This window comes from Corapipo altera, unplaced genomic scaffold, assembly GCF_003945725.1.
Source record: "Corapipo altera isolate COAL_440 unplaced genomic scaffold, ASM394572v1 64, whole genome shotgun sequence".
NCBI lineage: Eukaryota > Metazoa > Chordata > Aves > Passeriformes > Pipridae > Corapipo > Corapipo altera.
The window spans coordinates 196,439-207,437 of NW_020884893.1; the positions used below are offsets into that span (position 1 = coordinate 196,439).

The 10,999-nt window shown below is 61.0% G+C and overlaps 1 protein-coding gene and 1 long non-coding RNA gene across 2 annotated transcripts in view; one reads left to right on the forward strand and one right to left on the reverse strand.

The window, feature by feature from the left end:
- The window catches only part of LOC113948514, an 18,403-nt gene that overhangs the window by 4,726 nt on the left and 2,678 nt on the right, over positions 1-10,999 (reverse strand). The gene's annotated exons all lie outside the window — the stretch shown is intronic.
- The window catches only part of SNTA1 (syntrophin alpha 1), a 12,716-nt gene continuing 1,790 nt past the window's right edge, over positions 74-10,999 (forward strand). The window contains exons 1-5 of the mRNA XM_027646175.1: positions 74-354; positions 2,674-2,859; positions 9,070-9,268; positions 9,362-9,569; positions 9,640-9,770. Coding sequence (XP_027501976.1) covers positions 93-354; positions 2,674-2,859; positions 9,070-9,268; positions 9,362-9,569; positions 9,640-9,770 — 986 coding nt within the window. The 5' untranslated portion in view covers positions 74-92. The remainder of the gene's footprint in view (positions 355-2,673; positions 2,860-9,069; positions 9,269-9,361; positions 9,570-9,639; positions 9,771-10,999) is intronic.

Genomic DNA, 10,999 nt, shown 5'->3' on the forward strand with positions numbered 1-10,999 from the left:
GGGTGTGAGCGGGGCGGTGCAGGGTGAACGGGGCGGTGCAGGGTGTGCGGGGCGGTGCAGGGTGTGCGGGGCGCGGAGCTGCGGGCGCGAAGATGGCGGCGGGCAGGCGCGCCCCCCGCACCGGGCTGCTGGAGCTGCGCGGCCCCGGCGGGCAGTGGCTCCGCGTCCTGCTCACCCTGGCCGAGGACGTGCTGGGGGTCAGCCCTGCCGACGGCCCCGGCCCCGAGGCCCCGGCGGCGGCGCAGCTGAACGGCGGCGAGCCGGGCTCCGCCGCGCCCGAGGCGCTCGCCAACATCAGGAGAACCGTGCGCGTCGTCAAGCAGGACGTGGGGGGGCTCGGCATCAGCATCAAAGGTGAGGCCGGGAGGGGGGGGGGGGGGGTTCCCGGGCGGCGGGGACAGAGAGGCACCGGCACCGCGACCTGTTGCTGCCGCCGTTCCGCGGCTCGCTCGGAGCTGGGGTGGGGGTCCTCGCACCCCCCCAGCCCCTGCGCGGGGTGGGGAGGGGGACGCGTGGCACTGACGGGACCCCCTACGGAGGGGGCGATTCTTCGGGGTGCAGGGGGAGCGGCCGGCCCTGCCCGCCGTGCCCCGGCCGGAGGGGGGGGTCCCCGGCGTTTGAGGGCTGGAGGGGACGGATTCCCACTGTCCCCCCGCGCCCATGGGTAGGGTGGTGTCTCAGGAGGCAGGTGGGGTGCAGAGGGCACCCAGTTATACAAAAGCTGCCCTTTTGCAGCCACAGCGAGGGCTTTGCCGGCGTGTCCTTGTCCCCCCGTGTCCCTGAGCTGGGAGATGCCCTTTTAAACTATCAGATAAACGATGTAAAGCCCTTGGAGATCTCCAGGCTCTGGGGCTGTTAAACCAACGCACTCGGGCTTGGAGACGTCTGCTCCCGGGAAGCTGAGCAGCGGGAAGCCTCCCTATTGTAATCCCTGTTTTCCTTCCCAAACTGCCTTGGTGACTCGCCTGAACTTCAGGCTGGAAACTTCTTGGGGCAGGGATGGCGTTCCTGGCGTCCTGCCTGCCTTTGCTTTTTCGCGCGGCTCCGAGCGTGGTGGAGGGGAGGATGAAAAGGGCAGCAAAGAGGCAGGGAAAGGTCTGTCACGGAGCTGTGAGGGGCCGTGACTCCGTGTGCGGGCAGGGCAGGCAGCGGGCTCGGCAGCCCCGGGGGCAGCAACAGGGCAGCTCTCGCCTCCTGACGTGGCTTCTCCTCACAGCTCAGAGGAGACGAACGCAGCCTCCGGCTCCCTCTGAAGTCGGGAGGTTTTGCTATGTGGATATCTGTGTGCTGGAACTGGATCGACACTGCTGGCCGTATCTCCAGGGTGCCCCAGCCTGCCAACCCTTTTTTTTTTTTTTGGAAGCATAAAACCCCCTTCGTGACGACCCTTTGGCTGCCAAGTTACTGCTTGCTCTGTGGCTCTCCCAGGAAAGGAGAAACTACACTTGGTTCAGTCAAGACTTTATTTTTGCAGTGACGTATGTGGAAAAGAAGTAGTTGCCATCAGAACTGGGCAGTAGGAGCTGTTGTGAGTGGTGGGGCAGCTCTGGTAGGACAGGACATCATTCCTCCTCTCCAGGCTGCTGGCACGTCCCTGTTTGTGCATGTGCCAATCGCGTTTCACCCGGGGATGCTTCTCTGCCACCCCGGGGCGTGGGTGAGGTGTCCTGCCATGGGGTGTGGGTCTGGGTGTTGGGAGTGCTGGGCTGGCAGGACAGCAGGAAGCTGAGCTAGAGCTGTGCTGGCCGAGGCTCTGGGCCCTGGCAGGACTCTCGGTGCTGGCAGCTGGGACAGGAGCCGCTGCCGCAGGGACGGAGCAGCCCCCGCCGGGGCCTCTGACAGCTGATAACCGGAGCCCTCGCAGGGCTTGGCAGGCGGCTGAGCGAGGAAATGCCTGTGGCACTGGCTGGGAGCAGCCCCGGGGCGGGCAGTGTCAAGAGGCTGGGCTCAACCTCCCCCTCTGGGGTGAAGATCATCTCTTGGAGGCTCCTCGGGACAGGCTGTCCTGGGACTCAGGGCATCTCGGGGACTGCTGATCCCCGGCTGCCGTGGGCAGTAGCTGCTGCATCCCTGCTCCCTGGCACGGAGGCAGCTAGGATCTCCCTGCGGGTTCAAAAGTTAACGTGCAAATTGATCTCCCGAAGCCGCCGGGAGTCTGAATAGCATTCTTTTAGTCAGGAGAGCAGCAGGTAAGATAGGGCTGCTGTGCTGAAAGGAACACGCAGCCAGGTTGGTTCACCTCTCCCTGACTCTTTGGCCTCTCCAAAAACGTTCAGCTGTCTTATCTGTTGAGATCATGAAGTCCTTGGAGCAAGGATAGTCTCTCAGCACACATGATTAATAATGCAAATAAAGACATGCTTTCCTGCCAGAACTGATGGGGAGATGGCCAGGTTTACGTGTTCACTCTGTGACTAATGTGTGATCATTCCTAGTGGTTTTGGAGCAATCACTTAATCTGCTGTAAAGCCTGGTGGTACTTTGGCTGCTGTGGTTGGTACAGGTGTCCTGTGGGCATCTGGGGGAGCGAGCAGGGGGTTGACCCAGCACAACTGAGTGCCAGGAGAAGGCCTCAGCCTCACCAGGGCCATCTGGTACTGGAGCATCCCCCTTCCCACCTGCTCTCCATGAGCTCCAACAGCCACAACTGCTTCCTGTCTCTTCTGTTTCAAGGTGGCCGAGAGAATAAAATGCCCATCCTGATCTCCAAGATCTTTAAGGGGCTGGCAGCAGATCAGACTGAGGCGCTGTACGTGGGGGATGCCATCCTCTCCGTCAACGGCACCGACCTGTCCGAGGCCACGCACGACGAGGCCGTGCAGGCCTTGAAGAAGACAGGCAAGGAGGTGGTGTTGGAAGGTAAGAGACAAGGGTGCAAGGAGTGACAAGGGTCCTTCTGTACTGGGATGGAGCTGGGGTGGCATATCAGACACGTGTGCCACTGCTCAATGTCCAGCAGCTCCGTCTCTCTGCTACGGGACTGGGGTCAGGCAGTGCTGGGAGGTGTGGGACAGGTTTCTGGGGTTTTGGGCTCTTGTGTTGCACAGCATCACCCCAAGGTCTGCAGTTCCTGGGGAAATAGAAAACGTTTTCTGCTTTCCCCCCAATTTTAATTTAAACCCACATCCCTGGCTGGGATTTTGGCAGTGGGAACGGAGTGTGCTGATCCCCTGCCCCTGCTGAGCAGCTTTGGATTTGCTGGGTGGGTTTGGGGCAGGCAGGAGGAACAGGTGGAAGGTGAGGCAGGACCAGCTCAGGGGTGCAGCTGCAGGAGCTGCCCACGCATGGGATCCCTGGCAGCTGAACCCCAACTGCAGCCCCCCCCCCGATTTGGCAGATGAGGCTACAAACATCCCAGGGATGCAGCTTTCTCCATCCTGGGAGAGACTGGAGCTGGTCCCCTCGGAATGGGTTCCTTCTTGCTACTGGGTAGCCAGTTCCAGTGTCTCCCAGCCTGCAGGAGCCCCCCAGCTCCACTTGAGGAGTGGGTGAGGCCGGTGGGTTGTGACCATGGGAGTGCTGAGGGAGAGGCCCCATTCTTTTCCTGTTGTCTTTCACATCACATCTGTCCATGTTTGCCCACCCTCTGCCAGCTTGGCCAGGCTGGGATGAGCGCCCCAGATTTACCCCTCAGGACAAAACCCTTCCCCTCCCCTCTCTTCCAACCAGCCTGTAGGGTTGCCCTGGTTAACCGTGAGGGTCTGGGCACCCAAGACCCTTCCCAGTGCAGATCCCAAAGGGAGGTTTGATTTGGGGGCAGCTCTCTGGACTGTCCCTGGACAAAGAAAGAGTCCTGCGTGCTCTGCTGCCAGCAACCACCGTGGTTCCTGCTTTCCTCTGCCTTCCCCAGATTGTCTCAGCTCCAGATTTTCATTTTTAGCTTCGCTCAGCCCTTTCTGCTGTGGGTTCCTCCTCTCCTGGGAGCCGCAGGACCACGATTCAGCCCGAGGAATGTGCTGCTCTGCACAGCTGCTGGGAGCAGATAGGGCTGTTGGTGGGGTGGTTTTGTTGTTTTTTCTGACCAAAGAGAAATACAAGAGCTTCTTTCTTTGTGAGTCTGCGAAATTCCTCCCCCTAACCGCTGTTCTTGGACCACCCTCTCTTTGTTATTTTCTGTCCATCCTTTACTTTGGTGTGGGTTTCCTTTCTGTGAGAGGTCCTGCCAGAGGTGGAGGTGAGCTGCCCTTTCTGTAGAGAACAATTTCTCTCCCTGAACCCCCTCGTCCTCCTCCTCCTCCATCCCCTGGGAGGTGGGCACTGCCAGGTTGCTCTCCCGTGAGGCAGCTGCAGGCAGGGCCTTTGCTGAAGCTTGCTGTGCTCAAGTATGAGCTGCTGGGCTTCTTAATTAATTAAAACTCCCAGCAGGTACCTTGGGAGCAGAGTGAGGCAGGGCTGGAGACTCTGCACTGTGGCTGGAGGCCACAGCACTCTGGAGGCTCTGGGATAAGTTGGTAGCTGACAGTGTTGGAGCTCTGCACTGTGGTGTTGCTTGGGGTGCTCCAGGCAACAGATGGAGCAGGGAATGGGTCTCTGCTGCTCATCTGATCACAAATGTCACCTATAAACACGATGCATCTCCATGCCCTCCCTGTTCTGGGTTTGCTGGCACAGTACAGCCCTTCCCATGGAGGATGGCTGGGCTGGCACTGTGCCAGTGTTCCCATCAGGCTGTCACTGCCCTGTGGAGTTGATGGCCCTGCCTCAGGAAAGGGTGTCCCCTGCCTTGTACCTGCCATCCTGGTGGCTCTCCAGGAGCTGCTTTGCCAGGCGTCCTGCCCTGGGGAAGAGTGGCAGGGCTGGAGGGCAGGGGATGGCCTAAAGGTGCCTGAAGGGTGTTAAAGGGGGATTCCCTGCTCTCTTCTCCTGCTTGGACTCGCTCTTGAGTTTGGAGAAAAATACCTTAACATCACTTAGACACTTCCTGGTCCCTGCATGCTGCCAAGTGTGACTCCAGCTTTCCTTACAGTGCTATAAGTATCGAAACAGAGTAGTTTGGCACAGCCAGTGTCTGCTACCTTGCTCCTCCTGGCTGCAGTCATTCCTGGGATTAGGAGTTTTTTGGATAGCTTGCAAGTGGCGCTGCAGCAGGTAACAAATCTGGGTGAGCTGGCACCTCCTTACAGGGCAGTGAGCTGGGGTGGGACCCTCCAAAGCAGCAGAGCTGGGAGGTGATGTGCTTTAATTTGAGGATCAGCAGTGGCTCCACGTGCCAGGTCTCACCCCAGGCTGCTCAGCTTGGCTTCTGGCCCCTGGGTTGTCATTGCTGCCCAGGCGTGAGGACACGCAGATACCTTTCAGTGTGTCCTGCCAAGATTCTTTTTTGGATGTGCCAAACTACTCCCTTGATATTTGCAGGAGGAGTTTGACTGTATTTATATTACATTGTTATTTCAGGGAGAGTTGCTCTCCCTTGCCTTATTTTTCCCTTGTTTTTTTTTTTTTTTTTTTCCCTTTTTTTCATTGCTTGGAATCCAGAGTTTTTCCCTGGCAGGGGAAAGGCTGATAAATATCCTTCCAGCTGCCCTGGGAAGGGCTTTGGTGACAGGAGTGGTTTTCCTGGGGAGGCCCCTGTGCTGTATTGTCACATGGGGAGAACTGGGAGCAGTGGGGGGGAGGAGCTGGGGCAGCCTTGGGCATCTCAAATCCAGGGCAGCTCAGGGCTTGTTGGCCACAGGGATGCTCCTGGGGCTGCTGCAGCTCTCCAAGACTTGCCTGGCCAAGAAATAGCCTGGAAGCCTGAAATTCAGAAAAACAAAAGGGTGCCAGGAGAGAGTGGGGCTGGGGATACCCAGCTCCATCAGGCTGATTGCCATAACCATAGGGTGGAACCCAAGCAGAAACAGAGGCTTTGGACCTGCCTGGAGATGATGTAGAGAGAGGATGAGGGTCCACATCCTCCTCCCTCCTCTACCCCTTGCTGCTCTGAAGCTTTGTGTTGAATCCATGCCATGATCTCTGGGCTGGAGCAGAGTGTGCCAGTACCAGGCTGATGGCCCAAGCAGCAGGAGGGTTCTCTTGAACCTGGGTGTCCCTGTGGCTGGGACTGTTTTCCTGCCTGGAGGAGGTTTTGTGGCTCCTCAGTGAAGCTCTCTGGGGTCAGGAGCTTGGCTTTGGTCATGCTGAGCCATGGGAGGTGTGTGGGGCACACACAGGCAGGCTCAAGATTGAGGGTGCAGGAGTGTTTGGTTTGTGATTATTCTCCATCCTTGGGAGGAGAAGGAGAATTTGTACCCAAGAAGTAAACCCAAGGAATTTTGGTGGTTCTGCCCTCTCTGGCTTGCTGAGGAGAAAAAAAAAACAACTGCAACACAGAGGGAAGAGCAGGGCAGACAAGGGGCCTTTGGTTTACCATGTCCCTGATGCAACATGCTCCAGGGTTCAGGGCACATGTGATGCTCTGGCAATGCCCCTGTGCCACCACCCCCCTGCAGAGGCACCGTCCTGGCACAGGTGGCCACAAGCCCAGAGACTTTTGCTGTCCCCCAGAAACCTAAAATAAAGCATTCTTCAGTGAAAGCCCTAAGCAGTTAAAGGTTTTATTTGTCCCATCTCCTCCATCCTGGAGAGGATCAGTGGGACAGGCTGTCTCTCCTGGGAGGTGGAGAGCCCACATGGCTTTGGGGGCTGTGTGGATTAGCCCAGCAGCTACCCTTGGCTGTGTGCCTGCTGAAGGTGGCTTTAAGTCAACAGCAGTGAGGCAGTGTTTCTGCCAGGTGGTTTTTGGAGGGTGCAGGCTAACAAACAAGGACCAGGTAGGAGCTCCAGCAGCATTAGTTAGAAGGAAAAAATAATTTAGGAATTACAGTTACCGGCAGCAGAGGTCATGTGTAATATGGTCTGAGTTGTGTGCTTTAATGAGATGGAGGTAATTAATTAATCATTCAATACCAGCTGCAGAGAAGGGACTGGTGGAAGTGTAAGTCACCTGCTATAAAGCCAGTGCTGGGGTCACTGGAGGAGAGAGCAGCTCCTCTGGGACTGTGACTCCCACAGCTTCCAGCACATCCCAGCTCCCTGTGCTGGCTCAGGACACCCAGTGCAGTGGGAACCCGTTGGTGCTTCTTGGCCTTAAATCCTCCTTAAAGCCACATACCAGCAACGCACACACTGGGCCATTCCCTAATTGCCCGTGCCCCATCCTGGGCTGGGCACTGCTCCTCTCCTCCGTGGCTCCATCGGGACGTGACCCCACCGTCTCCCAGCGAGTGCCGGTGACGTCCCCTGCGTGCCGGGGGAGCCAGGGGCTGGCGCAGGGACAGCGCTCGGGTTTCAGCAGCTGAATGATATCTTTCTGAACTCCAATTAGTTCCCGGGCACCGGCATAATGGCAGGTCCCTGCTGCCAAGATTAATGGCCCGGGTGGGATCCCGCGTGGCTGGGATGCCTGCGGGAATGCGGCGCCTATTTATAGCGGGAGGCGCAGGGCACGAGGCTGGTGGCCCCGCGCCGCCGCCTTGGCCCCGGGGCCACCACGGGCTGACTCGGCCCACGTGTCACAGCAGCGTGGCCTTTTATAGCTGTGTCATGCGAGGCACCCGCGGGGCTCTGCCTCCCCGTAGCTCCTGCTGGGTGTCAGGATTTAGAGCCCTAGGGAGCTCACCGGGATAGGAATGAAGGGGGAGGTCTCAGAATCGCTGTTCTGAGCTGGAGAGGACCCACAGGGATCATTGATTCCAACTCCTGGCCCTGCACAGGACACCCCAACAACCCCACTACGTGCCTGAGGACATTGTCCAAATGCTTCTTGAGCTGTCAGGCTTGGTGCTGTGACCCCTTCCCTGGGGGGGATGGGTGGAAGGTGGCTGGTGGTGGGCAGGGGAAGTTTGGGGGTGGAGGGCTGTGTGTGCAGACTCTCCCAGTGGGAAAAGGGCTCCATTCTGGCACCTCAGGCTGCCGTGGCTTGGCTGCAGCGATTGGAGCTGGGCCCATCCAGCCACCTACAAATGTCAGCTGGAAAGCCAAGCTCGTGTCCCCACTCCTGCCACCCACTCCACTGACTTGGAGCTGGAGTGGGACCAGCAGGGATGGCTGGGGACGTGGCAGCAGGCACATGTCTGCCCCGTACTGTTTTCCCTGAGCACCTCCAAAGGGAAGCCCTTTCCCTGGAGCCACTTAGCTGGTTCCACGCTCCCCCAGGGCAGGACCAGGACTGGCATCCCGCCTGCTCAGCCAAAGTTTTCTGGCCAGTGTTGCCGAACTCATTCTCAGGATGTAGCTGTGGGGTCCCATCAATTTGTGGTGCCTTTCATCTCCCCCTTCCCTTAAACCCCAGGAGCCGGCTGCCATCCCAGCATGGCTCTGAGGGCTCTGGCTCTGGAGCCAGGCTCACTGGGGACTGAAAGCTGATTTCTTGTCCCTGGTTTGAGGCTCACGGGGCAGGGCTGAGCTCTGAGCACGCACTCCATGGCTTTTCCTGGGGCCAGGCCAGGGTATTTGAGAGCTGTTACTCAGTTGGCAGCGGGACTGGCTGTACCAGCACAGTTTGGACTGTGTAATTTTGGCCTGGGACTCTTTCCCATTCCCCACCCCTGGCTGTGTGTACTGCCCCAGGGACCTGATCAGGCTTGGATCTGTGAACTGATCTGGGTTAAAGAGAAGAAAAAAGGGGGGAAAGGCCATTTTTATCCCTCTTGGAGGGCTTCTTGTGCTGGGATGGTGGGGCAGAGGTACTGGGAGGGTCCTAGGTGTCGTGTGGGGGTGGTGAGGCCCTGGCACAGGTTGCCCAGAGGAGCTGTGGCTGCTCCATCCCTGGAAGTGTCCAAGGCCAGGCTGGAAGGGGCTTAGAGGAACCTGGGCTAGTGGAAGGTGTCCCTGCCTGTGGCAGGGGGTGGAACAATGTGATCTTTAAGGTCCTTTCCAACCCAAACCATTCTGTGATTCTGTGTCCCCCTCTGGTGTGACCTCATCCACCACAGGGGTGCAGGGCATAGGACCCACAGCACCCATGGGTGGCATCTCTGGGGAGGTAATGGAGGGGACACCAGCTCCAGTGAAGGGGGTTTCAGCGGGGCAGGATGAGGCTGCCCTGGCCCATGCTGTGCCCTCAGCCGGGTGCTGCCTCTCTTCCAGTGAAGTACATGAAGGAGATCTCCCCTTACTTCAAGAACAACCCCGCGGGGCCCACGGTGAGCTGGGACCCCTCTCCTGGTGCCCCGCAGAAGCGATCCTCCCCCGTCCTGCCCCCTCGGGAGCTCCGGGAGGGCCGCACCGTGCCCCTGAAGATGTGCTACGTGTCCCGCAAGTGCCTCCCCACCGACCCGGAGCACAGGTCAGCCTGCGGGGCCGGGGGGTGGCGATGCGGCCGCGCTGCCCCGGGGGGGCCGAGGGCCGGCGGGGACCCAGCGGGGCCGTGTCCCTGCAGGTACCTGGAGGTGTGCTCGGCAGACGGCCGCGTCGCCCTCTTCCTGCGGGCGAAGGACGAGGCCACGGCGCAGTCCTGGCTCGCCGCCATCCAGGCCAACGCGGGCGCGCTGCTGCCGCGGGTGAAGGAGGAGCTGCGGGCACAGCTGGCGGGCGCGGGCACGGCGGCCGGACGGGATGTCAAGCACGTGGGCTGGCTGACCGAGCAGGTACCCCCCGCGCCCCCGCACCGCCCCGTGCCACCGCGCTGCTGGTGGCCCTGACCCAGTCGCTTTGCAGCTCCCCAGCGCCGGCACCAGGAACCTCCTGGCCGTCCTCACCGAGAAGGAGCTGCTGCTGTACGGCAGCCTACCCCAGAGCCGGGATGCCCTGGGCAAGCCCACGCACAGCTACCCCCTCATCGCCACCAGGTAGGGGCCACTGGCCCGGTGCCCTCCTGCCCCGCACGGGGACAGTGGCGGGGGCTGGGAGTCAGGACAGAGCTCCAGGGGTCGTGGCAGAGCCCCAGGGTGGTGGTTGTGACCAGGGATGGTGGCAGTGACCAGAGGTGGTGGCAGGAACTGCGTGTCAGGGCAGAGCCCCAGGCTGATGGCAGGGGATGGTGGTGGTGGCAGAGGCGTTTGAGTTGATGGTGGAGTCTTGGGGTTGTGGCAGGGCAGTGGGGGGATGATGGCAGAGCCCTGGGCATGGTGTTGGCAGGGCACTGGAGATAGTGACAGTGTCCAGGGGTAGTGTCAGGGCGCTGGGGACGGTGGGCTCAGAGCCCCGGGGCTGGTGCGGGGTGTCGGTGCAGGGTGGTGGCAGTGTCCCAGGGTGGTGAAGAGCCCTGGGGCTGGTGCGGGGCTCAGTGCGGGGGCGCTGGCAGTGTCCCAGGGTGGTGGCAGTGTCCCGGGGGAGGGGGGGGGGGCGGGGCCCGGGGGGGGGAGCAGTGTCCAGGGGCGGTAGCAGTGTCCCAGGGTGGTGCAGAGCCCTGGGGCTGGTGCGGGGCTCAGTGCGGGGGTGGCAGCAGTGTCCCGGGGCAGTGGCGGTGTCCCGAAGCGGGGGCAGTGTCCCGGGGCAGTGGCAGTGTCCAGGGGCGGTGGCAGTGTCCAGGGGTGGTGGCAGTGTCCCGGGGCAGTGGCAGTTTCCCGAATCGGGGGCAGTGTCCCGGGGCCGGTGCGGGGGCTCATCCCGGGGGCTCCGTGCGGGGGTTCGGGCGCTGCGGGGGCTCATCCGCGGGGCTGCAGCGCCCCCTGCCGGCCCCGCCGCGCAGCCACCGCGGAGCGGGATGCGGGGCTGGGACGGTGCGGAATGCGGGGCTGTGCTGGGGCTGTGCGGTGCTGAGATGTGGTGCTGAGATACTGTGCGGGATGCTGCGGCTGTGCGGTGCTGAGGTGCGGTGCGGGGTGCCGGGGCTGTGCGGTGCTGAAGTTTCGTGCTGAGGAGCAGTGCGGGGTGCTGGGACGTTGTGGAGCGCGATGCGGGGGTGGTGCTGAGGTGCAGCGCTGAGGTGCTGTGCGGGCTGCGGGGTTGTGCTGGAGCTGTGCGGTGCTGAGGTGCGGTGCAGGCTGCGGTGCGGGCTGCGGGGTTGTGCTGGGGCTGTGCTGGAGCTGTGCGGTGCTGAGATGCGGTGCTGAGATGCGGTGCTGAGGTGCGGTGC